A 25,359-nucleotide genomic window follows, 5' to 3' on the forward strand; every position below is an offset into this window, starting at 1 on the left:
ATTTCGCCTCCAAATTTTGCCTGAATTTCGCTTGATTTTAAAAGTTGAAAATAAAAGTTTTTATCATATCTTTTTTAGCTCGATTAGGTCTTTTCAATGAGACCTGGGCCAAACCCAAACTCAATTGACGCCACCTAAAATCGAGGATGTATCGATTTTTCTATTTAACTAAGTGTAAAAACACACGATATTACACTTGGTCCACCTTCTTCCATCTTTAGGGGAGTTTTTAATCCGCTTGCATGACCTTCCTTGATCTCTAAAAATAGGTGGGGCGCCCATGGGGTGGGTTCCACAGCCTTCAAGTCCAAATTTAGGAGCCGGTGTCCCATGAGTAGGCTCCATTAGCTCAAGCACTTGGGTTCAGATCCGAATCTTCCAAAATTGGATCCGTATCAAAAATTAAATCTCTCTATTATCTTGAGAAATTATATAAAGTCCATAATCAAGTCAAAAAATCATTTGAGACTATAATCACTTAAATGAGGCTTCATGTTAATGGTTTACTCCCACCCTCATCATATTTGACATTATAGCAATAGTATATTCAATTATTTACTCTTTCATTCCTTTGACAAAGTGTGGATCAAGGGCAGCTTCATCTTTCTCCTTATGTGCTTCCAGTATATGCTGAGGGTAATTCAAGTAATTCTGTTTTCCAAACTTTGTGCTCTCATATGTACATATATCTTATGGGATGTATTAACCATTACCTTTATAAGAATATTTAAGTTCACTTTAAAAGCCTCAAATCAACTTTATAGTAAGTGCCAAATATTACAACTGGATCTCCAATATTCAACTCTAGGATGCAGCAGGTATTCTACTTCAATGTCCCTAAACTTGCAACAATTCAGCAGTAATCATGTTCAATAAATACCAGCCTGGGTTATTATTCAGTAACCAAAACTATATATACAGAATACCAACCCCTGTGACAAATCCATGAATGAAGGTACACAAGGTGGACAAAGAGGGATGAAAGTTAGGATGACAGCATTAAGAAATTACAGGGACGCCACACCATTAAATGTCATTCGAAAGCCCATTTTACATCAAGCAAATGGTTCTAACCTAGGAATTAAAAGAACAAAAAACAAAATAGAAAGCATTATCTCCACCACTTCCAGGAGAATGATGCAATGCATTTCAACACTAGGAAGAATAATCACATATAAAACACTGCAGCAAGTAGTATATGTGACGAAAAAAGAAATATAACACATACTTCACCCTCACTTATTGCCCCTGATGGAATAGGGCGATAAGGCTCATTGATTGCATCAATCTCTCGATCATACCAGTCATTTAAGGTCTGAAAACAAGCAGCAAATTGATAATCAGAACAAATGGAAGTGATTCAATTTTCATGTACTATGCTCGCATGACAACAAAATTAAATTTTCATCAGGTTTTTGTCTGGTCATCAGAAACTTTGACCAGTAAATCCTTCATGAACTTTGTTATGAAAGAAAACTATATTTTCATTAAGTTTTTTGCCAGGACAGCGGAAACTTCTTGACTGGTAAAATATTTTGTTGCATTGGTATTGCACAAATAACTGTCAATATGGTTGCTGTTACGTTGATAATGCACGCATTCAGTTATTAGTTTTGCATTTTGGATGTACACTTGAATGCTATTGTGTAGACTATACCTACGTGTATCTATGTTTTACCACAGCTGAGCTCAAAATTATTTTGAGACTCCCACGTTCATCACCTGATAAATGAGCAAAGTGCTAGCATGTTGTTGGCATTGTAATATAACAGATCAATAGATATCCCTTTTATTGGCCAATAGAGACTGCATTCAAAGTAGAGCATAGTATAGCTAATTATTCTATGCCTTGTTCTGTAAATCTGGTATCATTAGAAATGGAGGAAAATGCAGCCAGACATGACCCCCAGTTATCTCGCAGGTGAGCAGCACCTGTATTATTTATTTATATGTGTAAACCCTTAAAGGGTAAATTACAAATGAGTATTTGTTTAAATCACAAATACATAATCTTCCACTATAATCACATTACAAAAACTTGACTAAAGTTCAGCAAGAGGATGTGAGTGTTTGGCTAAAGGAAACTGCCATTGTTGTATGTGTTACCAAATGTTCTTCAGAAAAGTAGTCTCATTGCCATAGGTGATTAACAGCCGATGTTGAAACACTGCTAGGGTGCAGAAAGCCATCTGAATCGTAAAAAAACACCAACGTGGCCATAGCATCTTGGTGAACGGCTTAGGACATTTAGATATAACTAGTAGAACCTGCCCTATGGGCAGTTGATGTTTTTGTGGAACAATGTGTGTCCATACAGGTATGCAAGGGGGAACTAGGTTTTTCTGTCAAACTTGTGAGATATGTGGGGAAAAATCATCACATAGTTGAGTGCATATGAACTAGTTTCCTACATCACAAGGAAAAACCATTTTGGTCCCCGTATCATGTCCCCATATATACTATTTATATTGAAAATTTTAGAAAAATGGGTGTGTCCCCATAACAGTAGTCGTATCCATGTGAGATAGCTAGTTTCTCAATCCTAGCCAAGCTTTATGCCAACATTAGTATTATTGATAACCATGGTCCCACTACAGCAACATATGTTAACAAAATCTGCCTTAATTATGGCACAATATATTATGGGGAAATTTATACACCACTTTTGCATCGGGTCCTCCTGGTGAAATGCAATAAATAGGAGCTGATTATTTCATTTTATCATCAACATGGGATCTTAATAAATATCTCAGGAGATGGTGATTAAATAAAGATAATGGAAATTTACCAAATGTGGTCACAGAGGTTTTGTTTTACACTTGAATCATTCTATTCTGCTCATGAATGTCTTGGTTGGCATTTAAAGAGAAGCCTCAAACAAGAGATAGTATTCACATGAAGGGATCTCACTTGGCTTAAAAATACATTATGTGTTAAATATGATAGGACCTTCTTCTCAATACAAAAAATACGGTGGACATTGTTGGTGCAGAAGAGACGTAAGCCTTCTCCCAGTTGGTGCACAAAGTAGAACTCTTCAGAAACTAATAGTCTTCCAAGACGGCGATATTGCTTCGCTACCAAACATATTATGTGAAAAATGTGGCCGAACCATAAGTCTTTCTTTTTAGGATTGGAAAATGCTTTAATGATTACATGCACTTGCCTGGATAGAGGAATTCCAGGGGTATCGAGGATGGATTTGGCAACAAGAAGAAACACTTTTTGCAATTTTGGCACAAAAACAAGAGAAAATGGTAGACAATTTTAAGGAACATGGATAAAGCAAAAATGTTTGTGTTCATGACAACAAACAAGACTTAGGATACTTTGAGGATGATGTGCACCAATTTATTTTACCCATGCTCAAAAGGAAAATGATGGCAAAGACACTGCATCATTTGCAAGGCCTAATGAACTAGTTGTAGTGGGAAAGACATGGAACAAGAAAATTCTTCACTAGCACAGTAGTCAAATTTATAAGATGGGTTTCTGCACAAAGCATGCATATGCAACTATGACGATTGATTGATGAAATTTATTTATGCATTTGTTCTTTTTGAAAGAAAAAGGCTAGCACTGGCTTAATTGTTTTGGAAATACTCAGAGAAATAGGTTTTGCCCAATACTGAGGCTGCACACACACACACACACACACACACACACACACACACACACACACACACACACACACACACACACACACACAGAGACAGAGAGAGAGAGAGAGAGAGAGAGAGACCTGTGTATATCCGGTAAGGCATGGACCAGACATTATCATGCAAACAAGAGATTTTGCAACATCTTCAACAGTCCAGTGAAAGTTGCCTGCAACATGATTTCATTAGGCACATTAAAAGAGTTTAATAGAAACAGAAGCTATTAATGCTGTGGAAATAAACCCAAAATTGCTCAAGCAATTTATTCCCCTTCATCTGCTAGAGAGAATATTTTGATTAGTCAAACTATATCGGATTGCAGATAAGAAGGCATCAGTAATGCAGAAAGAGCCACATATCTCTAGATAATTAGGGAAACAATACAAGGCATATTTTGGTGTCTTTTAATGTATAGAGTCTATAGACCACAAAACAGGGACAAAGGTATGTAATGACGGGTCAGAGTGTACCAAAAAGTAAATTTGCATTTTTAAATGAGTTCTAGAATGAACGAAATCAGCCAAAATTCAGCCTCCTTTTCTACACAAAACATTGTTCAGAAAGCAAATGAACTATGATATTCTTCTGAACTATATGCTGGGCTGATAACAAATATAAATACAAAATTAAATGAAATTGTGAAAACGTAAAATGGCACTCCTACTATACCTTTAAGAGTATCCTCCACATATCTGTGTTGTGTTTCATAAAGTTTTCTTATTATGCACAATTAGTTGAACTTGATATACAAGTCTTCTGAGAAATTAAATTATTGAAAGCCAGCATATCAATTTCTTTCTCTGCTTAAACTGTAAGCGTGCCATAAAAAAGTAAAGATAAAAACTAAGAATTCTATACAGAACATTAAATACCGCACAAAATGGGAACAAATACCACAGTAAATACAAAAACATCCACAAAATTCAAGGGCATAAACTTCATCTTGTAAAACCACAAGTGCAACTTATTGCAATAATATATACAGTCCTTGGTGCTTCATGCAAATAATACATTTTTAATGCCTTGACAAAGACTTTTATGGGTGATGAACAGTGTAAGATCATGAAGAATGAATGGAAGTTTGCTAAAAGGAACTACAATCTTCTGGCCATGACCTAGGCGCATGATGTAACCTCATGGATTAAGGATCCATATCATGCAACCTGCAATTTAGCACGGTTAAGCCCCTTTTCTTAGTAATGGTAATATAATGACCTCCTGAATGCATTAATGCCGAAATAGTTCATGTGAGAAGTCTCAATTTTACATGTATTATTAAACTTTCTTTCTTCTGAAAGAAAGTAAACTTACATGTATTATTATTAAACATAGTTGTAGTCATTCCTGTATCTCCCTTATAAAGAAAGTATGATTGTTGACCTTTACTTAAATATCATTGTATAAACTAGTGACATCCTTATTATTAAGGGAGAAACAAAAAATTTGTTAACAGAATGAAGCATGTTACTTTTCAGAAATAAGTTGATTTCTTGACAAAATAAATTAATATGATTCATAAATTTATTAAACCATACCTGAAGCAGCTGCTCCACAAACAACTCCCCAAACCAATGGTGGCCAAGTAACAGGCTTAGTGAGTTGGAGCCGAATTTTCCATTTGTCCTGTGAATCCAAAGGTTAGAAGTAGAATAAAGATTGGATGACAGGCCATAATCAGAAAGTGAAGTGGAAACTATAGTTTCCAATAAAAGCATGTCCATAATCTATTTTTCGCCTATTTTGTTAGATTTTTGGTCCATAATCTTGCAAACAAGAGGAAGATACAAAACAAAGCCTTGAAGATTTCTCTGAGTATATGGATTTTGTTGTAACTCTAGGATCTGCATGAAAAGCATTTAGAACACAGGTATCAATGAAGATGCTTGAAGAATCGCAGCATGTCTAGCCAGCTTTTATTATCAGCACAAATGACCGCCACTACCCCTTGAAGTGGCACCTGAGTAGAAATTAATTGTAGAGCCTTAGTCTACAAGAAGCAATCTGTTGGCACGCCCATGTAACCCCCAACTACCAACAAACTATTCTGTGATTCTGCAACTTTAAAAACTACTTTATAACGCACTGAAGTGGCCCATCGACTAAACTGAATGATCAGCTTGCCTTTCAGAACATCAGGCCTTGGCAACACAATCGGCCCCCAACCAACCAGAGCTTCATATTCTCTCTCACCTCATCATCCCAATCACATTTACAAAATGTCTCATAGCAATAAGACCAAATCACATTTTGCATTCAAAAAACAGAGCACACCTCAATCTGATGCACCAGCCTGTTTCTAATAACCAAAATATGTCATATAAGCATATGAAACACTAAATTCCAATTGGTTAATGTAAACACCCCAAATTTTCATTCACCTCCCACAACATTTCCAAGCAGTCAATCACTGAGATCTTCAGAGGGCAAAATGGTCAAATTCTGAGTCTGGACCCTGCAAAAGTCCAAATTTCATCTACAATTCTCAAAATTTTCATATGCTGACTCAAACCTTCACTTTCAGTCGCGAATTTTCAAAGTCTTATTCATAACAGGAGTGGAATCTCGAATTCTTGGTTCAGAATTGCATTTCCCAAAACATGTCTCTGCATATCATCGCACAACATCTCACTGCATAGTATATCATTTCGAGGTCCAGAACTCGTGATTTTAAAATTCTCAATCCAGATTTGAATTTAAAACTCTTTTGAAATCAATTTTCAACCCCTGGGCCTTCAAAATTGCCACATTTTCCCATTTTAACCCCCAGGACCCTGAATTTCAAAATGTTTTTTCAGGAAAACAATCTGGATAATTTTCAATATTGATTTCCAAATTTTGTCAGTTGGTGTAAAATCCCATAAAAAAAAATCTGTTTGGACCCGGGCCGGGTCGGGTCGGGTCCGGACCCAACCCGGGCCCCTTTTTATTTTAGGGTTTTTAAAAAAACCCGAGCAGTCGGGCGCCGCAACCCCCCTTCTCCCCCTTCGTTTCCAGGCTGGATAGGGAAACCCATCGAGGGTTTCCCCATTCAGGTGCCCCCCTGCGCCTTTAAGAGAGAGGTTGGAGGGCGAGGGGAGTCTCGCCTCCCTCTCGCAGCCCTCGTCCCTCCCCCTCCGCGCCGGTCTCCTCCTTGCTGCGCACGCCGCCGACGCCGGCCACCACTCCCAGGTTAGTACTCTTCTCTTCTCCTCCTCACCCCCCTCCCTGTCACCTCGCCGGGAGGCCGGCAGGCGGCTCACAGCCACTGCCGCGGCCTCCCACCGCCTCCCTGTGTCACCAGGGCCCCGACAGGTGGCCTACGCGGCCCCTGTCGTCCCCGTCTCCCTCGGCGATTCGCCGGAGTGCCGGCAGGGGACCGGTGGCCCCTGTGGCACCCCTTTTTGCTGCCACCTTGTGGCTTTCGGCAGGGGCTGGCCCCCTGCCGTCTTGTGCTGTCGGCAGGGGTGGCCCCTTGCCGACCTGTGTTGTCGGCAGAGGCTCAGCCCCTGCCACTTCGTGCGGTCGGCAGGGGTGGCCCTTGCCGACCTGTGTTGTCGGCAGAGGCTCAGCCCCTGCCACTTCGTGCGGTCGGCAGGGGTGGCCCTTGCCGACCTGTGTTGTCGGCAGGGGCTCAGCCCCTGCCACTTCGTGCGATCGGCAGGGGTGGCCCTTGCCGACTTGTGTTGTCGGCAGGGGCTCAGCCCCTGCCACTTCGTGCTGGCGGCTGGCGGCAGGGGTTGGCCCCTGCCGACCTGTGCTTTCGGCAGGGGCAGGCCCCCTGCCCTCCATGTGCTTCTGGCAGGGGTTGGCCCCCTGCCATCCTTATGCTTCCGGCAGGGGCTGGCCCCCTGCCATCCATTGTTGTCGACAGGGGCTCAGCCCCTGCCACTGTGTGCTGTCGGCAGGGGCTCAGCCCCTGCCATTTCATGATGTTGGCAGGGGCTCAGCCTCTGCCACTTGGTGGCTGTCGGCAGGGGTTGGCCCCCTGCCGCCACGCTATGTTTGGGCTAGGGCTCATCCCCTGTCGCCCCGCTATTTTCGGAGGCAGGGGCTTGTTTCCCCCGCCGCTTGTCTAATTTCGGCCAGCAGGGGCACACCCCTGCTGCCTCTTTTTTTCCTATAGGCAGGTTTGTCTTTCTTTTTCTCCGCATTATTATTAACATAGCACTGTTGCAGACCTCACATCGGACCCCCCGCTCTGGCTCCGCGGCCCGAGCCTCGTATCATCTACACGCGTAGACGCACACAGCTGCACGACATCCCGAGGTAGGGGAAAGTCGCACGAATAGTGTGTATGAACAAAATGAAATAAGACTTCTGAGATAGAATAATTATTTTGCATATTTGCGACTCTGAAGAAATATTTGTTGATCCATGTTTTACTCTTTGTGATTCTTTTATTTCATAATGTAAATCCTCTGGGTATACTCATTCTAGAAAGAATCAAGTAGTTTACTTGTCATGCCTGTTTACGTGTACGAGTGCTTAACTCATAATTGTCTATTATGCATGCTTATTTCTTTGAAACTGCATACTTAAGATAGACTTTGTGAAGAGATTCAAAACCACTGCAATTGCCATTATAACCGAACCTTAAGGCAGGTACAGTATGAATTTTATGTAAGATCATGGAGGGTATTGAAGGGTGAAATCTATACTTTACCGAATTTGATAATATCGGCCTCCACAAGCCAATTGCTCAGAAAAGCAAAACATGTCATGTAGGAAACAAAAGAATCATAAACCATTATGTTGCCCTCTCATCGTAGTTGTACCTCTAGGAAGGTACGATTGTACTTTTGGACAAGTACGTCCCATGTGGGTTACGATGGTGGGATGATGAGGTTGTAGCAACCTCGATGAATACTATTAGCAAAATGCTGAAATCACATAAAATGGTGACCATTTCGCCTTCACAGGCAAGATGCTCGAGTGGGTCTAATGGACCAGAGCATGTAGGATGGGGCGGCGGTTAAGAAACCCCGTCGTACCCATCCGATCTTCACGGTTCATCAAGGGAGAGGATGGATGGTACAAAGACTCCGATGGACAGGTTGTTAACAACCACCCCACGAGCAAAAGACTCGGTTTTCCCCGGTCATCGGAGTTAGGGGAAATGGGATTACCATAAATTATCCTAGGTGGTAACTCCCAGGCACTTCTGCAGAAGTTGGATGCATCCATGGGCCACGAATGCCTTTGGGGATTTACTCTCTTGGTCACTGACCGTCCCCTTAGGAGCGGACTCAGTCAGCCATCCGGGTTAATGAAAAACACCTGACATAATAAACCCTCGGATCGGTCTCGGCTGTTTCTACGTTTCGCGTCTGTGCGTACCCACAGGCCAGTTAATATCAGAACTTAAAGAATATATTCATGAATAGTTGTAGATGACTGAGACTTACACTGCGCACTTATTACATCTGTTAGAATAGACTACAGTTGCTTTAATTGCTTAAATATCATAATTGCTTATCTCATGAATGTCCTGTTTTATTTTCATTCTACTTATCTGTTCGTGCACCTACTGGTTTGTTATGAAACTGACCCATTTCATGGGCAGGTGAGGAGTAGGACGTCACTGGCAGCCGATGGCGTGATGCAACATGGATCAAGATTTATCTTCTTTCTGCTGGCGGCTTGGCTCTGAGATTTTTTTTGGAGTTTTCTTAGATTTATTGAACTTTGGAATAAAATGCTCATTTTGTAATAAACTGCAGATTTTAATCTATTGCCTTATTTCTTAAATTCCTTTAATTTGTTGCACATGTGAATGATGGTTTTTTTCAGCTAACGTACCCAAGATTATTGACTTGTGTTCCTTTCTAAATGTCTTCCGCTGTCGTTTTTAAAAGTTCAAACTTTAAATCTTTGAAAGGTTTTTCGATGAGGTTTTCGAAATCACAAGTCGAAATTTTGGGGCGTTACAGTTGGACCGGCTCTGCCTGAAGAAGGGGACGAAGCTTTGAAATTAGAATTTTTATTCCAAATTTGCAAAAGAACTTCGAATTTTGTAAAATCTCCTTATTTAACCTTTTTATCAGCAATTCCAAAATCATTTTTATAAATTTGCCCTGGAGGGCCACCTTCTTTCAAAAAAAATTATAGTTAGGTCAAGTAATGTTTCTTAATTGCCAATTAGTCCAGAGATTCATGAAAATGCCAAAAAGAAGTTTTAAATCTTGCTTTTTCCCTTTTTAGTCTTTGTTTCTGAATTCCAACCAATAAAAAGGCAATGTGGGGTCCACCCTGAGGTGGCGCCACATTAGCCCTTCTTTAGAATTAGGTTTTTGCTTAAGCTTTCTGAAAAAGCCTAAAAGGTAGGAGCTCCCTCCGCTGAGGTGGCGCCACCCTAAGGCATCTTTAAAATTTGAATTCCATGAAGAGCCCACCTTGAGGTGGCGCCATCCGGTGATTTTCCTTTTTATAATTAACCAAAAAAGGGGCAATGTGGGTCCACCTTGAGGTGGCGCCACATGTACTCCACCAAACAAAAAGGTAAAGCTTTGCTTTTTGAAAATCCAATAAAAGAGGAGTCGTCCCCCTCTGAGGTGGCGTCCCTCAAAAAAAGAGATCTTTTTATTTTGTTTGTTTTTATCATCTCAAAAATAAAAAGTGGCCCCACCCTGAGGTGGCACCACAATGGAAGTCCCTTGAGACTTGCTAGGATATGAAAAGGCCTTCAAAAAGTAAAATCGCCACTTTTAAAAATTCCTTTAAAATAGGTGCTTTAACTAGGTTTTAGGTAAAAGCAAAACAAAAATTTTCAAAAGTTTAAATTCATTCCCCCTGAGGTGGTGCCTCTCCAGAGCCTTCCTTTTATTTTTCTTTCATTAAATAAACAAATGTGGGGCCCCAGCTTGAGGTGGCGCCACATTGAAAACCTCTTTTAGAAAAGCAAAACAAAATTTTCAAAAAAAATTGAAAAGAGCCAAAATCGCCCCCTTTGCTTTTCCTAAAAGTTAGGAAAAAGCACTTTCACTCTTGGCTTTTCCTAAGTTGTAGCCACTTTCTTTTTAAACCCCCCTGGCCGACCCCTCTAGAGAAGGATCCATCCATCATCCATCACTTTTTCTGAAGACTCTCTAGCCGCCCTTGAATCCCAGAAATTCTTGGGGAGAGTCCATCATCTCCACCTTCATCCCTTCACCTAGCAGCCATAATCCCAACACCAAGCTCCAGCCATTGCAGCACCTCCTTCAAGCCCTCCTCCGTCAGCATCGGTGGCTCTACAATAGACATCTCCTATCAGCCCTATTGCATCCTCTCAATCGGCACCATCATCTTCTCCATTGCCCTAGCCACATGTCCCACTGCCACGTCACTACAAGCGTAAGGTCGATCCTTGCGAGCTCAAACCAAATACGAGAAACGCCAAGGTGAAGGTCTCTATCCCTTCATCATTTCTCTATATTCTGTGAATGCATGTATAAAGTGTCATGACATCAGTCTCGAGGTGGGATTCACATTAATGTAAATTGGCTTTGAGACACCATTTGAAAAGAAGGATTCGTCCGATCAATGGATCAAATCACCTTCATTAATGGTGTAACAACAAAAAGAAAAGAAATTGACCTCCTTGATTCATTTAGCACAATATCATATTAGATACATTTCTTTTTTATTAATATTTTCGTTATTTATTTTAGCCTGGCATGTATATCATGTAGTTTCATTGCTTTCTGTATGATTCCTGTAATGTTCTGAATTTAGCATGCAACCCACTTATTATTTCACGTTCGTATTTTAATCAAAAAATCATATAACATACAGGTGTTTGTTCCTGATATTTTGCAAAAAAAATCGGAAGCATTTGAAATTATCTGCTTTATTCAAAGTCCGAAATACCGAACTAGGTTTTTGGGTCAGGAAAACGATGGATGCGTCAAGACCCAATTTGTAAAATCGAGATCTCCCTCATGGGAGATCCGATTACTAATCCGAAAAATGCAAAAGTCTTGGAATTCAATGTAGTATTTAATATGATTTTATCAGATTTTTCCAAAATATTTTACTATCTGTCAAAAATCAGAAAGCAGGGGCCACGTGTCAGGGCCTGATACGAGTCTCTGGAGCTTTGGACCAACTTGAGTAGGTCACAGTTCTCAACCCATAGCTCTAAATCGGAGCTGTAAAAAGAGAAATTCATGTTCGGGATGTCTACTGTTTAAGTCCAAATTTTCATAATTTTTAGAATAGATTTAAGGTCCTTTCAGTAATTTTAAAGACAGTCTGCAGTTTCGTTGTTCATTCCTGACTCTCTGATTCATGTACCTATTATCGTATTTAAATTTCTCTGTCAGTGGGTCGAATGTCGAATTTGTAAACATAAAAGTCTCTTGTCTGTGTGTTAGCAATATCTGTTAAAATATGTATATATATATATTGTTTCCTTTTTAGTGAAATACCCGATAGGGGTATTCTTATAAAACCACAATGTATTTTTCCTTTTTTACTTTTTTCCTTTTTTATTTTTCTTTTTTACTTTTTCCTTTTTTATTTTTCTACTTTTTGTAAGACCACAAGGGCCCCACTCTTGTAGTCGTTGGGGCCCCAATGGTCAGATTTCTGACCGTTGGGGCTCCCAACGACTACAAGGGAGCCCCCTTGTGGTCCCTTCTTTGAGCCTCCCTCCTCTATAAATAGAGGAGGTATTCTCCTCTTGTAAGCATGGGGTTTTCACCCTTCTCCTCCTTTCTTCAATAAATCCAATTTATAACTTTAAGTCATTTTCCACTTTTGAGAGTTTTGTGTGTGCACTTATAGTGTTTGTGTTCTTGGTTCTTAAAGTCACTCTTAAAGAGTGTTTTTTACTCCATTGGAGCTTCTGCCTCTTTTCATTACATGGTATTAGAGCTCAGTTGGTGATTGGGCTTCTCTTCATTATCTTGGAACGTGTGCCTCTCAAATTTTGAGAAGGAAGGATTTGGTGCCGATGGAACGTGATTCTAAAGTGGAGCTTTCTTTTAAGCTAAATGGGTCCAACTATCTCATGTGAGCCTCCGCGATGGAAAATCATCTAAGAGGTAAGAAACTTTGGGGTTATGTTGGGAACTACTCCTGAACCCTCTCTTGTTCTCACTAAAATCGAAAATGAGATTGAAAAATCTTTAGACGGCGATGAGTGCATCAAAGCTATCAATGACCATCAATCCAAAGTTGAGGATTGGGAAAGTAACCATGCCAAAATTTTGGCATGGTTTATGAACAATGTTGACCTTAAAAATTGTGCTAATATTGCCAAATTTAGAAGGTCCAATGAGGCATGGTTTTTTCTTAAGGGTATGTATACCCAAAAGGATCTTGCTCGACAATTTTTTTGTCAAGAAAAAATTCGTTCCACCAAACAAATGGATATGAGTGTCTGGGACTACTTTAGCTCTCTAACCCCTCTTTGGGATGAACTTGCTCTTCTTGAGCCTAAATGGGTGGCTCCGGAAGATATTGAATTAAGAAGGGAACAAATTGAAAAGGAGCACTTCTTTCAATTTCTTCATGGTCTTCGCCCGGAATTTGAACAAGTTAAGGCATCTCTTCTCCATAGAAGCAAAGCCTTACCTATTGAAGATGCCCTCGCCGAAATATGCCAAGAAGAAACTCGACTTGGCTTAAGCATTAAGAATAATGAAGTTTTGGCCGTTACTAGGGCCGGATCAAATGTTAAAGTCTATAGACCTCCTCACTTCAACAAAAATAGTAACGGGCCTAGAAAGGGAATAATATGTCATTATTGTAATGAATCGGGACACATTAGACCGGTTTGTCCCAAACTTAAAGGAAAAGTAGCCGCGGTTGGAGAAAATTCTCCAAAGAAGGAAGAAGAAAATGCCAAAGAGGGAGATATCAAAGAGACTCTTAATCACATTTCCGAAGTTCTCCAACATTTTCTCAAGACTTCTTCCTCAACATCCGGAGCCGCCATCGCCTGTAACACCCCAAAATTTCGACTTGTGATTTCGAAAACCTTATCGAAAAAACCTTTTAAAGATTTAAAGTTTAAACTTTTAAAAACGACAGCGGAAGACATTTAGAAAGGAACACAAGTCAATAATCTTGGGTACGTTAGCTGAAAAACCATCATTCACATGTACAACAACTTAAAGGAATTTAAGAAATAAGGAAATAGATTAAAAATCAGCAGTTTATTACAAAATGAGCATTTTATTCCAAAGTTCAAGAAATCTAAGAAAAACTCCAAAAAGTCTCAGAGCCAAGCCGCCAGCAGAAAGAAGACAAATCTTGATCCATGTTGCACCACGCCATCGGCTGCCAGTAAAGTCCTACTCCTCACCTGCCCATGAAATGGGTCAGTTTCATAACAAACCAGTAGGTGCACGAAACAGATAAGTAGAATAAAACAAAACAGGGTATTCATGAGATAAGCAGTTATGATATTTAAGCAATTAAAACAATTGTAGTCTATTCTAACAAATGTAATAAGTGCAAAGAGATGTTAGTTGAAGCAGTGTAAGTCTTAGCCATCTACAACTATTCATGAATATATTCTTTAAGTTCTGATATTAACTGGCCTGTGGGTACGCACAGACGCGAAACGTAGAAACAGCCGAGACCGATCCGGGGGTTTATTATGTCAGGTGTTTTCATTAACCCGGATGGCTGACTGAGTCCGCTCCTAAGGGGACGGTCAGTGACCAAGAGAGTAAATCCCCAAAGGCATTCGTGGCCCATGGATGCATCCAACTTCTGCAGAAGTGCCTGGGAGTTACCACCTAGGATAATTTATGGTAATCCCATTTCCCCTAACTCCGATGACTGGGGAAAACCGAGTCTTTTGCTCGTGGGGTGGTTGTTAACAACCTGTCCATCGGAGTCTTTCTACCATCCATCCTCTCCCTTGATGAACCGTGAAGATCGGATGGGTACGACGGTTGCTACAACCTCATCAACCCATCGAGGTTGCTACAACCTCATCAACCCACCATCGTAACCCACATGGGACGTACTTGTCCAAAAGTACGATCATACCTTCCTAGAGGTACAACTACGATAATGTTTTATGATTTCTTTGGTTCCTACATGACATGTTTTGCTTTTCTGAGCAATTGGCCTGTGGAGGCCGATATTATCACATCAAAATCAATAAAGTGTAAATTTCACACTTCAATACACTCCATGTTCTTACATAAAATTCATACCGTACCTGCCTTAAGGTTCGATTACAATAGCAATTGCAGTGCATTCTGAGTCTATTCACAAAGACTACCTTAAGTATGCAGTTTCAAAGGAATAAGCATGCAAAATAGACAATTATCAGTTAAGTAATCTTACACGTAAACAGGCATGCCAATTAAACTACTTGATGAGTCTACCCAAAGAATTTACATTATGCAATTTCAAAAGAATCACAAAGAGGGAACTTTGACCAGTCAATATTTCTTCAGATACGCAAGTATGCAAAATAACTATTCTATCTCAGAAGTCTTATTTTATTTTGTTCATACATACTATTCGTGCGACTTTCCCCTACCTCGGGATGTCGTGCAGTTGCGTGCGTCTACACGTGTAGATGATACGAGGCTCGGACCGCGGAGCCAGAGCGGGGGTCCGATGCGAGGTCTGCAACAGTGCTATGTTAATTATAATGCAGAGAAGTAGAAAAACAAGCCTGCCTATAGGAGAAAAAGAGAGGCAGCAGGGGTGTGCCCCTGCTGGCCGAAAACCGAAACACGACAAGAGGCGAGCCCTTGCCTGCAGACAGCCGCGGGGAGACAGGGCTGAGCCCTCTGTCAAAAACAAATAGCGTGGCGGCAGGGGAACAACCCTTGCCGACAGCCACCAAGTGGCAGGGGCTGAGCCCCTGCCGACAGCAAGAAGTGGCAGGGGCTCAGCCCCTGCCAACAGCACACAGTGGCAGGGGCTGAGCCCCTGCCGACAGCAATGGATGGCAGGGGGCCAGCCCCTGCCGGAAGCATATGGATGGCAGGGGGCCAGCCCCTGCCGGAAGCACATGGATGGCAGGGGGCCAGCCCCTGCCGAAAGCACCAGACGGCAGGGGCCAACCCCTGCCGACAGCAAGAAGTGGCAGGGGTTGAGCCCCTGCCGACAGCACTGGACGGCAGGGGGGGGGGGGGGGGGGCAGCCCCTGCCAAAAGCATAGGTCGGCAGGGGCCAACCCCTGCCGACAGCACGAAGTGGCAGGGGCTGAGCCCCTGCCGACAACACAGGTCAGCAAGGGGCCAACCCCTGCCGAAAGCACAGGTCGGCAGGGGCCAACCCCTGCCGACAGCACGAAGTGGCAGGGGCTGAGCCCCTGCCGATAACACAGGTCGGCAAGGGGCCAACCCCTGCCGACAGCACTGGACGGCAGGGGGGGCCAGCCCCTGCCGAAAGCACAGGTCGGCAGGGGGCCAACCCCTGCCGACAGCACGAAGTGGCAGGGGCTGAGCCCCTGCCGACAGCACAGGTCGGCAGGGGGGCCAGCCCCTGCCGAAAGCCACAAAGTGGCATCAAAAAAAGGGGTGCCGCAGGGGCCACCGGTCCCCTGCCGGCACTCCGGCGAATTGCAGAGGGAGAAGGGGACGACAAGGGCCACGTAGGCCACCTGTCGGGGCCCCGGTGACACAGGGAGGCGGTGGGAGGCCGCGGTAGTGGCTGTGAGCCGCCTGCCGGCCTCCCGGCGAGGTGACAGGGAGGGGGTGAGGAAGAGAAGAGGGAGGAGAAAAAGGAAGAACGGCGTACCTGGGGGTGGTGGCCGGCGTCGGCGGCGGGCGCAGCAGGGAAGGAGACCGGCGCGGGGGAGGAAGCTCGAGAGGGGAGGCGTGCCTCCCCTCGCCCTCCAGCAATGCTCATAAAGAGCTCGGGGGGGGGGGGGGGTGATGAAAGGGGAAACCTCGGTGGGTTTCCCCAATCAACCCGAAAACGAAGGGGCTGAAGAGGGGAGGGGGCGGCGCTCGGGATCCTGCGTCGGGTTACTTAAAACCCTAAAGAAAAATGGGTCCGGGTCGGGTCCGGACCCGGCCCGGGTCCAAAACAATTTTTTTTTTTTTTTAAATGGGGTTTTTACATCCTACCCCTCTTAAAAGAATTTCGTCCGCGAAATATTTATTAGCTTGAAGAATCAAAATACAGGTCAGGATATTTTTCCCTAATATCGTTCTCAGGTTCCCAAGTACATTCGTCAATTCCATGATGTTGCCACCGAACCTTTACAAAGGAAATGGTTTTTTATCTTAGCACTTGGTCACGACGGTCGACGATCTCCACTGGTCTTTCTTCGAATGTTAAGTCCCCTCTAATGTCCACATCATCATAATGAATGATGTGCGATGGATCGTGAACATACTTTCTCAACATGGAGACGTGAAAAACATTATGGATTTGAGCATACTGCGGAGGTAACGTCACGCGATAAGCTGCTTCTCCAATCCACTCCAGGATTTCGAACGGTCCGACGTATCTAGGACTTAGCTTTCCCTTCTTCCCGAACCGAAATACGCTCTTCGTCGGAGATACCTTAACAAAAACCATCTCACCAATATCGAAGGTAAGCTCTCGTCGGCGTCTATCTGCATAGCTTTTCTGCCGACTCTGAGCGGTACGGAGTCGTTCTCGAATCATCTGCACTTGTTGAGTATAGTGTTGCAAAACTATAGGTGCCTCCAAACTTCGTTCGCCAACCTCGTCCCAGTAAACAGGTGATCGACATGGCCTCCCATACAAAGCATCGTATGGGGCCATCCCGATGCTCGCATGATAGTTGTTGTTATACGCGAACTCCGCCAAACTGATGTGGGAATCCCACTCTCCCTTCCAGTCCATCATACAGGCTCGAAGCATGTCTTCTAAGGTCTGAATCGTACGTTCCGACTGCCCGTCAGTCTGAGGGTGAAACGCAGTGCTGAACTTCAACTTTGTGCCCAACGCCAACTGAAGTTGTCCCCAAAACCTTGAAGTGAATCTAGGATCACGATCTGAGATAATCGAGACTGGAACACCGTGCAATCTCACAATCTCTCTAACATAGAGATCAGCGAGACTATCTAACGATTGGTTGAGACGGATAGGTAGGAAGTGAGCCACTTGGTGAGTCTATCGACGATCACCCAAATCGCGTCATGCTTCCTCCGCGTCCTCGGAAGACCGACTATAAAGTCCATGGTAACATCTTCCCACTTCCAAAGAGGGATTTCTATCTGCTGCATGACCCCACCGGGTCTCTGGTGCTCGATCTTGATTTGTTGACATGTTAAACACTTCGAGACATACTCAGTCACGTCTCGCTTCATACCGTTCCACCAATAACTGTGTTGTAGGTCCTTGAACATCTTCGTGCTACCCGGGTGAATTGTGTACCTAGACTTGTGGGCTTCCGCAAGAATTTCATCTCGAAGAACCGGGTCATCAGGAACCCAAAGGCGCTCCCTCAACCATATACTTCCATCCTCCTTCAGACGAAAAAGGGTATCTGCCAGTATCGCCTGAGCCTTCAACTTCTCGTAGCGTGCATCCGTTTTCTGTCCATTGATGATCCTCGCGAGTAGCTCAGGTTGAGCAACAAGGTGGGATAAACCGATTGAACCTTGAGTGATTACGAAAGGTTCCCAAGAGGCTAGGTCTTCGACCAACCTCCAACCAGCGAATAAGGCATTCATCGAAACATCTGGTGCTTTGCGGCTGAGGGCGTCCGCCACTACGTTCGCCTTTCCTGGGTGGTAGGAGAGGGTGAAGTCGTAATCCTTGAGGAATTCAAGCCAACGTCGTTGTCTCATGTTGAATTCTTTCTGCGAGAAAAGATACTTAAGGCTCTTATGATCGGTGAATGCTTCAAACTGCTCCCCATACAAGTAATGTCTCCATATCTTCAGTGCGAACACCACTGCAGCTAACTCTAAATCGTGAGTTGGGTAGTTCTTCTCGTGGATTTTAAGTTGTCGAGAAGCGTACGTGATCACTTTCCCATTCTGCATCAGCACAGCCCCTAGGCCTGACCCAGAGGCATCGGTATAAATCACGAATCCGCCTTTACCAGAAGGTAAGGTCAAAATAGGAGCACTGGTGAGTCGCTCCTTCAATAATAGAAAACTCGCCTCGCACTTCTCGTCCCATAAGAATTTAGCCTCTTTCTTCAGTAACTTTGTCAGGGGTAACGCAATTTTAGAAAAATCCTGAATGAATCTTCTGTAGTAACCCGCTAGTCCAAGGAAACTTCTGATATCACGTGTGTTCTTTGGTTGCTGCCAACCAAGTACAGCCTCCACCTTTGCAGGGTCCACGGACACTCCTTCCTTAGAAATAACGTGTCCCAAAAACATGACTTCCTCGAGCCAGAATTCACATTTAGAGAATTTGGCATACAACCGTTCCTTTCGCAAGGTTTCCAACACAATTTTTAGGTGCTCCCGATGTTGCTCTCGACTTTCTGAGTACACCAAGATGTCATCGATGAACACGATCACGAAGGTGTCCAAAAATGGCTTGAACACCCTATTCATCAAGTCCATGAAAGCTGCGGGGGCATTGGTCAGTCCGAACGGCATGACTGTGAACTCGTAATGTCTGTAGCTCGTCCGAAAGGCTGTCTTAGGAATATCCTTATTCCTAATTCTGAGCTGATGGTATCCGGACCTAAGATCGATTTTCGAGAAAACCTTGGCCTTCTGCAACTGATCGAACAAGTCTTCGATACGCGGCAATGGGTACTTGTTTTTTATTGTGGCCTGGTTGAGCATTCGATAGTCGATGCACAACCGCAAAGTCCCGTCCTTCTTCTTCACGAAGAGCACAGGAGCTCCCCAAGGAGAAACGCTGAGGCGAATGAATCCCTGATCCAACAACTCCTGCAACTGCTTCTTCAGCTCCTCAAGCTCAGCTGGCGCCATTCTGTAGGGTGCTTTGAAGATTGGTGTCGTACCTGGTAGCAATTCAATATTGAATTCTACCTCACGAGACGGTGGAAGTCCCGACAGCTCTTTAGGAAAAACGTCGGGGTAATCGCGAACAACATCTAGCTCACTGATGGGAATGGGCATTGGATCTGACTGAATAACACTAACCAAAAAGGCAGTGCATCCCTTCCGCAAGAAGTTCTGTGCCTTAAGCGCCGAGATCATCCGGCTTGCTCGAACAGGTCTGGGGATTCTGAATTCTACTCTCGAAGAGCCTGGAGGTGATAAAACGATCTTGCCATCACGGCAAAAGATCTGGGCATGATACTTGTGCAACCAATCCATGCCTAGAATGACGTCAAATTCAGTCATCTCCAGCAGGATAGCACAAGCAGGCAAGTGCCGCTCTGCCACCACTACATCCAATTCAGGTATGTAAGTGGTGCAAACTGGGTTCTTCCCAACGGGGTTATACACGTCTAATGCACTATCAAGCGTTTTTACCGTTATATGCAATTGTTTTACGAATTTTTCTGACACAAACGAGTGTGTAGCACCACAATCAAAGAGTGCAAAAGCTGCTTGATCAGCAACAAGAATGGTACCTTGAACGAGATCTCCTTTGGTCAATTGATCGACCGTGGCTGCATAAACTCGACCCGGCTCTCTGCCACTGCTTGGTTGTGCTCGCTGTTGCTGCTGATGAGGTGGTCGAGGAGGCTAAGATACGTTGCCGGTTCGCTTGAGGTCATCTGCTGGTTTCTTCCGGCAGTCGCGTATGAAATGGCCCATCTTGCCACAGTACAGGCATCTGCCAGTGTCCCGCGGACAAGATTGTCCCACATGAGGCCTCTTGCACCTGGGGCAGTTATCTCCCGACGGTTGCCTGGACGGTGGGTTGCCCTGCTGTCGTTGGCGCTTCGCTGGAGGAAACTGTTTCTTCCCTCCTTCAGTCTTCACTGGAAAAGGTGGTCGTTGCCCTGTGCCGCCGGAAAAGGTCTTCTTCTGCTCACCACCTGACGCGGTTGACTTCTTGGCTTGCACACTTTTTGAACGCTCACAATCCTCGTTCAGTAGGGTGGCTACTGCTACTGCCGCAGAAAAAGTTGCGGGCATACTGGTGAGAACCCTATGTCTGAGTCCTTCCTTCAGTCCGCGAATAAACTTCCCAGCCCGCTCATGATCATCCTCGAATAGGTGAGGACAATAGCGCTCCAACCGTTGAAATTTGGCGATATATTCGTTCAAACTTAAGCTTCCTTGGCACAGCTCCAGAAATTTCACCTTCTTCTTTTCCCTCGCATGAGGAGGGAAATAGTTTCCGAGAAAAACCCTTCGGAAGGCCTCCCACGGAATCACCTCAGCACCCGGAAACTGCACCTCCCGCGTAGTGTCCCACCATTCGCGAGCGTCGTCCTTCAAACGAAAGGACCCGAACATTGTCTTCTTATCATCAGGAACGGTCAACACTTGGAACACCCGTTCCACCTCTTTAACCCAACTCTCCGCCAAGTCAGGATCAACCTTGCCAGAGAAAGTAGGAGGGTCCAGCTTCATAAATTTTTCATAGGTGGCGGTTGGTGCATTCCCAACAAGGGAACCTGGATCATGATGGGGGCGACCCTGGTTACGAATCGCCTCAGCTAAGGAGTTGAGGGTATCCATCATGAATCCCCTTTGTTCACGCAACTCATCGGCCATACTGTGGCTTGAGTTTCCCGCCATCCTTAAAAAGCAACCAAGATTAAAGTCAAAAATACTGAAGACGTACAAGTAGGCATAAGTATAGGAGCAAAAGGAAAAACATAGTTTTTTATTACGAAGGTCAAATATTTAGAATCCAAAACATAGATTTTTATTACGAAGGTCAAATATTTAGAATCCAGTTATGTTGGTACATAAGCAAAAGTTCTATACAATAATTATAAATGAGTTCACAGACTCCAACAAAACTGGGTAAGTGCTACCTCCCCTTAGGGACGACTAAAATACTTCCTAAGATATTCCCTTCTATTGCCCGTGCGCCTGAATCTATGCTTAGGGGTGAAGGGAAGTGGCTCCTCGTAGAAGGGCTCCTGCCCGTAAAGGGGCGTTGCCGGAGTATATTCCGGTGAGCCAATGCTATAATCTGAAGAATCCGTCGCAGGTGTGTATGTGGGTGATACACCACCAACTGGGTCTGCTGGAGGGGGCGGTTGTTCGCCTGCAGTTGAAAATGCAATCTTGCCGTCATGTTCGGCCTTGTGGAGGCAAGCATCCATGGTGTGCCCAGTTTCTCCGCAGAAACCGCACTCCTCTGCTAACTCAGGAGGAACAAAATCTCCCGATGACTCCTGTGGTGTCTGATGGTGCACCCGAACGTGTGAAGGCGTGAAACCACCTTCTCGAGCATGCACTTCAGCCCACGCTGCTGCCAAGGGTATCTGGTAGGCGATCGGTAGTGAGAAGCCTTGCTCATCCGTAAAAATGGGTAGAGGAGGGCGGTTAGTCCAGTAACCAGCCCCGAACATCTCACGTCTGCCCCTCTCCCTTACGGAACGGCCACGTACACTACGCGTGCTCCTACCGCGACTACCATTAGAACCAGTAAACGGATCCATATATCCAACGGTACTACAAATAAAACAAGAATATTATTTAGTCTAAACATGTTATGAAAAATCAAAGACTTACTTACAACGCGATGGGATGCTCAATAGTCAAGATTCACTTCTTTCTGATCTGGCTCTGATACCAAGTTGTAACACCCCAAAATTTTGACTTGTGATTTCGAAAACCTTATCGAAAAAACCATTCAAAGATTTAAAGTTTGAACTTTTAAAAACGACAGCGGAAGACATTTAGAAAGGAACACAAGTCAATAATCTTGGGTACGTTAGCTGAAAAACCATCATTCACATGTACAACAACTTAAAGGAATTTAAGAAATAAGGAAATAGATTAAAAATCAGCAGTTTATTACAAAATGAGCATTTTATTCCAAAGTTCAAGAAATCTAAGAAAAACTCCAAAAAGTCTCAGAGCCAAGCCGCCAGCAGAAAGAAGACAAATCTTGATCCATGTTGCACCACGCCATCGGCTGCCAGTAAAGTCCTACTCCTCACCTGCCCATGAAATGGGTCAGTTTCATAACAAACCAGTAGGTGCACGAAACAGATAAGTAGAATAAAACAAAACAGGGTATTCATGAGATAAGCAGTTATGATATTTAAGCAATTAAAACAATTGTAGTCTATTCTAACAAATGTAATAAGTGCAAAGAGATGTTAGTTGAAGCAGTGTAAGTCTTAGCCATCTACAACTATTCATGAATATATTCTTTAAGTTCTGATATTAACTGGCCTGTGGGTACGCACAGACGCGAAACGTAGAAACAGCCGAGACCGATCCGGGGGTTTATTATGTCAGGTGTTTTCATTAACCCGGATGGCTGACTGAGTCCGCTCCTAAGGGGACGGTCAGTGACCAAGAGAGTAAATCCCCAAAGGCATTCGTGGCCCATGGATGCATCCAACTTCTGCAGAAGTGCCTGGGAGTTACCACCTAGGATAATTTATGGTAATCCCATTTCCCCTAACTCCGATGACTGGGGAAAACCGAGTCTTTTGCTCGTGGGGTGGTTGTTAACAACCTGTCCATCGGAGTCTTTCTACCATCCATCCTCTCCCTTGATGAACCGTGAAGATCGGATGGGTACGACGGTTGCTACAACCTCATCAACCCATCGAGGTTGCTACAACCTCATCAACCCACCATCGTAACCCACATGGGACGTACTTGTCCAAAAGTACGATCATACCTTCCTAGAGGTACAACTACGATAATGTTTTATGATTTCTTTGGTTCCTACATGACATGTTTTGCTTTTCTGAGCAATTGGCCTGTGGAGGCCGATATTATCACATCAAAATCAATAAAGTGTAAATTTCACACTTCAATACACTCCATGTTCTTACATAAAATTCATACCGTACCTGCCTTAAGGTTCGATTACAATAGCAATTGCAGTGCATTCTGAGTCTATTCACAAAGACTACCTTAAGTATGCAGTTTCAAAGGAATAAGCATGCAAAATAGACAATTATCAGTTAAGTAATCTTACACGTAAACAGGCATGCCAATTAAACTACTTGATGAGTCTACCCAAAGAATTTACATTATGCAATTTCAAAAGAATCACAAAGAGGGAACTTTGACCAGTCAATATTTCTTCAGATACGCAAGTATGCAAAATAACTATTCTATCTCAGAAGTCTTATTTTATTTTGTTCATACATACTATTCGTGCGACTTTCTCCTACCTCGGGATGTCGTGCAGCTGCGTGCGTCTACGCGTGTAGATGATACGAGGCTCGGGCCGCGGAGCCAGAGCGGGGGTCCGATGCGAAGTCTGCAACAGTGCTATGTTAATTATAATGCGGAGAAGTAGAAAAACAAGCCTGCCTATAGGAGGAAAAGAGAGGCAGCAGGGGTGTGCCCCTGCTAGCCGAAAACCGAAACACGACAAGGGGCGAGCCCTTGCCTGCAGACAGTCGCGGGGAGACAGGGCTGAGCCCTATGTCAAAAACAAATAGCGTGGCGGCAGGGGAACAACCCCTGCCGACAGCCACCAAGTGGCAGGGGCTGAGCCCCTGCCGACAGCAAGAAGTGGCAGGGGCTCAGCCCCTGCCAATAGCACACAGTGGAAGGGGCTGAGCCCCTACCGACAGCAATGGATGGTAGGGGGCCAGCCCCTGCCGGAAGCATATGGATGGCAGGGGGCCAGCCCCTGCCGGAAGCACATGGATGGCAGGGGGGCAGCCCCTGCCGAAAGCACCAGACGGCAGGGGCCAACCCCTGCCGACAGCAAGAAGTGGCAGGGGCTGAGCCCCTGCCGACAGCGAGAGGTGGCAGGGGTTGAGCCCCTGCCGACAGCACAGGTCGGCAAGGGGCCAACCCCTGCCGACAGCACTGGACGGCAGAGGGGCCAGCCCCTGCCGAAAGCCACAAGGTGGCAGCAAAAAAAGGGGTGCCGCAGGGGCCACCGGTCCCCTGTCGGCACTCCGGCGAATCGCAGAGGGAGAGAGGGACGACAGGGGCCGCATAGGCCACCTGTCGGGGTCCCGGTGACACAGGGAGGCGGTGGGAGGCCGCGGCAGTGGCTGTGAGCCGCCTGCCGGCCTCCCGGCGAGGTGACAGGGAGGGGGTGAGGAAGAGAAGAGGGAGGAGAAAAAGGAGAACGGCGTACCTGGGGGTGGTGGCCGGCGTCGACGGCGGGCGCAGCAGGGAAGGAGACCGGCGCGGGGGAGGAAGCTCGAGAGGGGAGGCGTGCCTCCCCTCGCCCTCCAGCAATGCTCATAAAGAGCTCGGGGGGGGGGGGGGGGTAATGAAAGGGGAAACCTCGGTGGGTTTCCCCAATCAACCCGAAAACGAAGGGAGAGAAGAGGGGAGGGGGCGACGCTCGGGATCCTGCGTCGGGTTACTTAAAACCCTAAAGAAAAATGGGTCCAAAACAAATTTTTTTTTTTAAATGGGGTTTTTACATCGCCTATTCTTCATCACCTCCAGGTATGTGGATACTAGACTCCGGTGCTTCTTTTCATATGACATCTCATAAAAACTCTCTTTCAAATGTGTTTTCCGAACCCATATCCTCTTATGTTTCAACGGCCGATGGAACATCATTGAAAATTGAAAGTATTGAAACGCTTGATTTTAAAAATTCTCAAAAAAAAATCGTTCCTAAAGTAAGAATCGTTCTAAAATTTAATTTAAATCTTTTTTCAGTTTCTCAAATCACCGATCATGGATGTTAAGTCTCTTTCTCACCTAAAGATTGCACCGTGCAGGATCTCCAATCAGAGAAGCTGATTGGGCAAGGCCATAGAAGGGGTGAT

General features: G+C 44.5%; 1 protein-coding gene across 2 annotated transcripts in view; it reads right to left on the bottom strand.

Moving 5' to 3' along the window:
* LOC149820875 (chlorophyll synthase, chloroplastic-like) overlaps positions 1 to 25,359 on the bottom strand; it is a 78,225-nt gene that overhangs the window by 23,762 nt on the left and 29,104 nt on the right. For both annotated transcript variants that reach the window (XM_089983784.1, XM_089983785.1), the window contains 3 exons: positions 5,195 to 5,282; positions 3,743 to 3,828; positions 1,229 to 1,315 (listed from right to left, as the gene is read on the bottom strand). In XM_089983784.1, the coding sequence (XP_089839910.1) occupies positions 1,229 to 1,315; positions 3,743 to 3,828; positions 5,195 to 5,282 (261 nt within the window). The remainder of the gene's footprint in view (positions 1 to 1,228; positions 1,316 to 3,742; positions 3,829 to 5,194; positions 5,283 to 25,359) is intronic.

Source organism: Nuphar pumila, chromosome 12, assembly GCF_984573655.1.
Source record: "Nuphar pumila chromosome 12, dmNupPumi1.hap1.1, whole genome shotgun sequence".
NCBI lineage: Eukaryota > Viridiplantae > Streptophyta > Magnoliopsida > Nymphaeales > Nymphaeaceae > Nuphar > Nuphar pumila.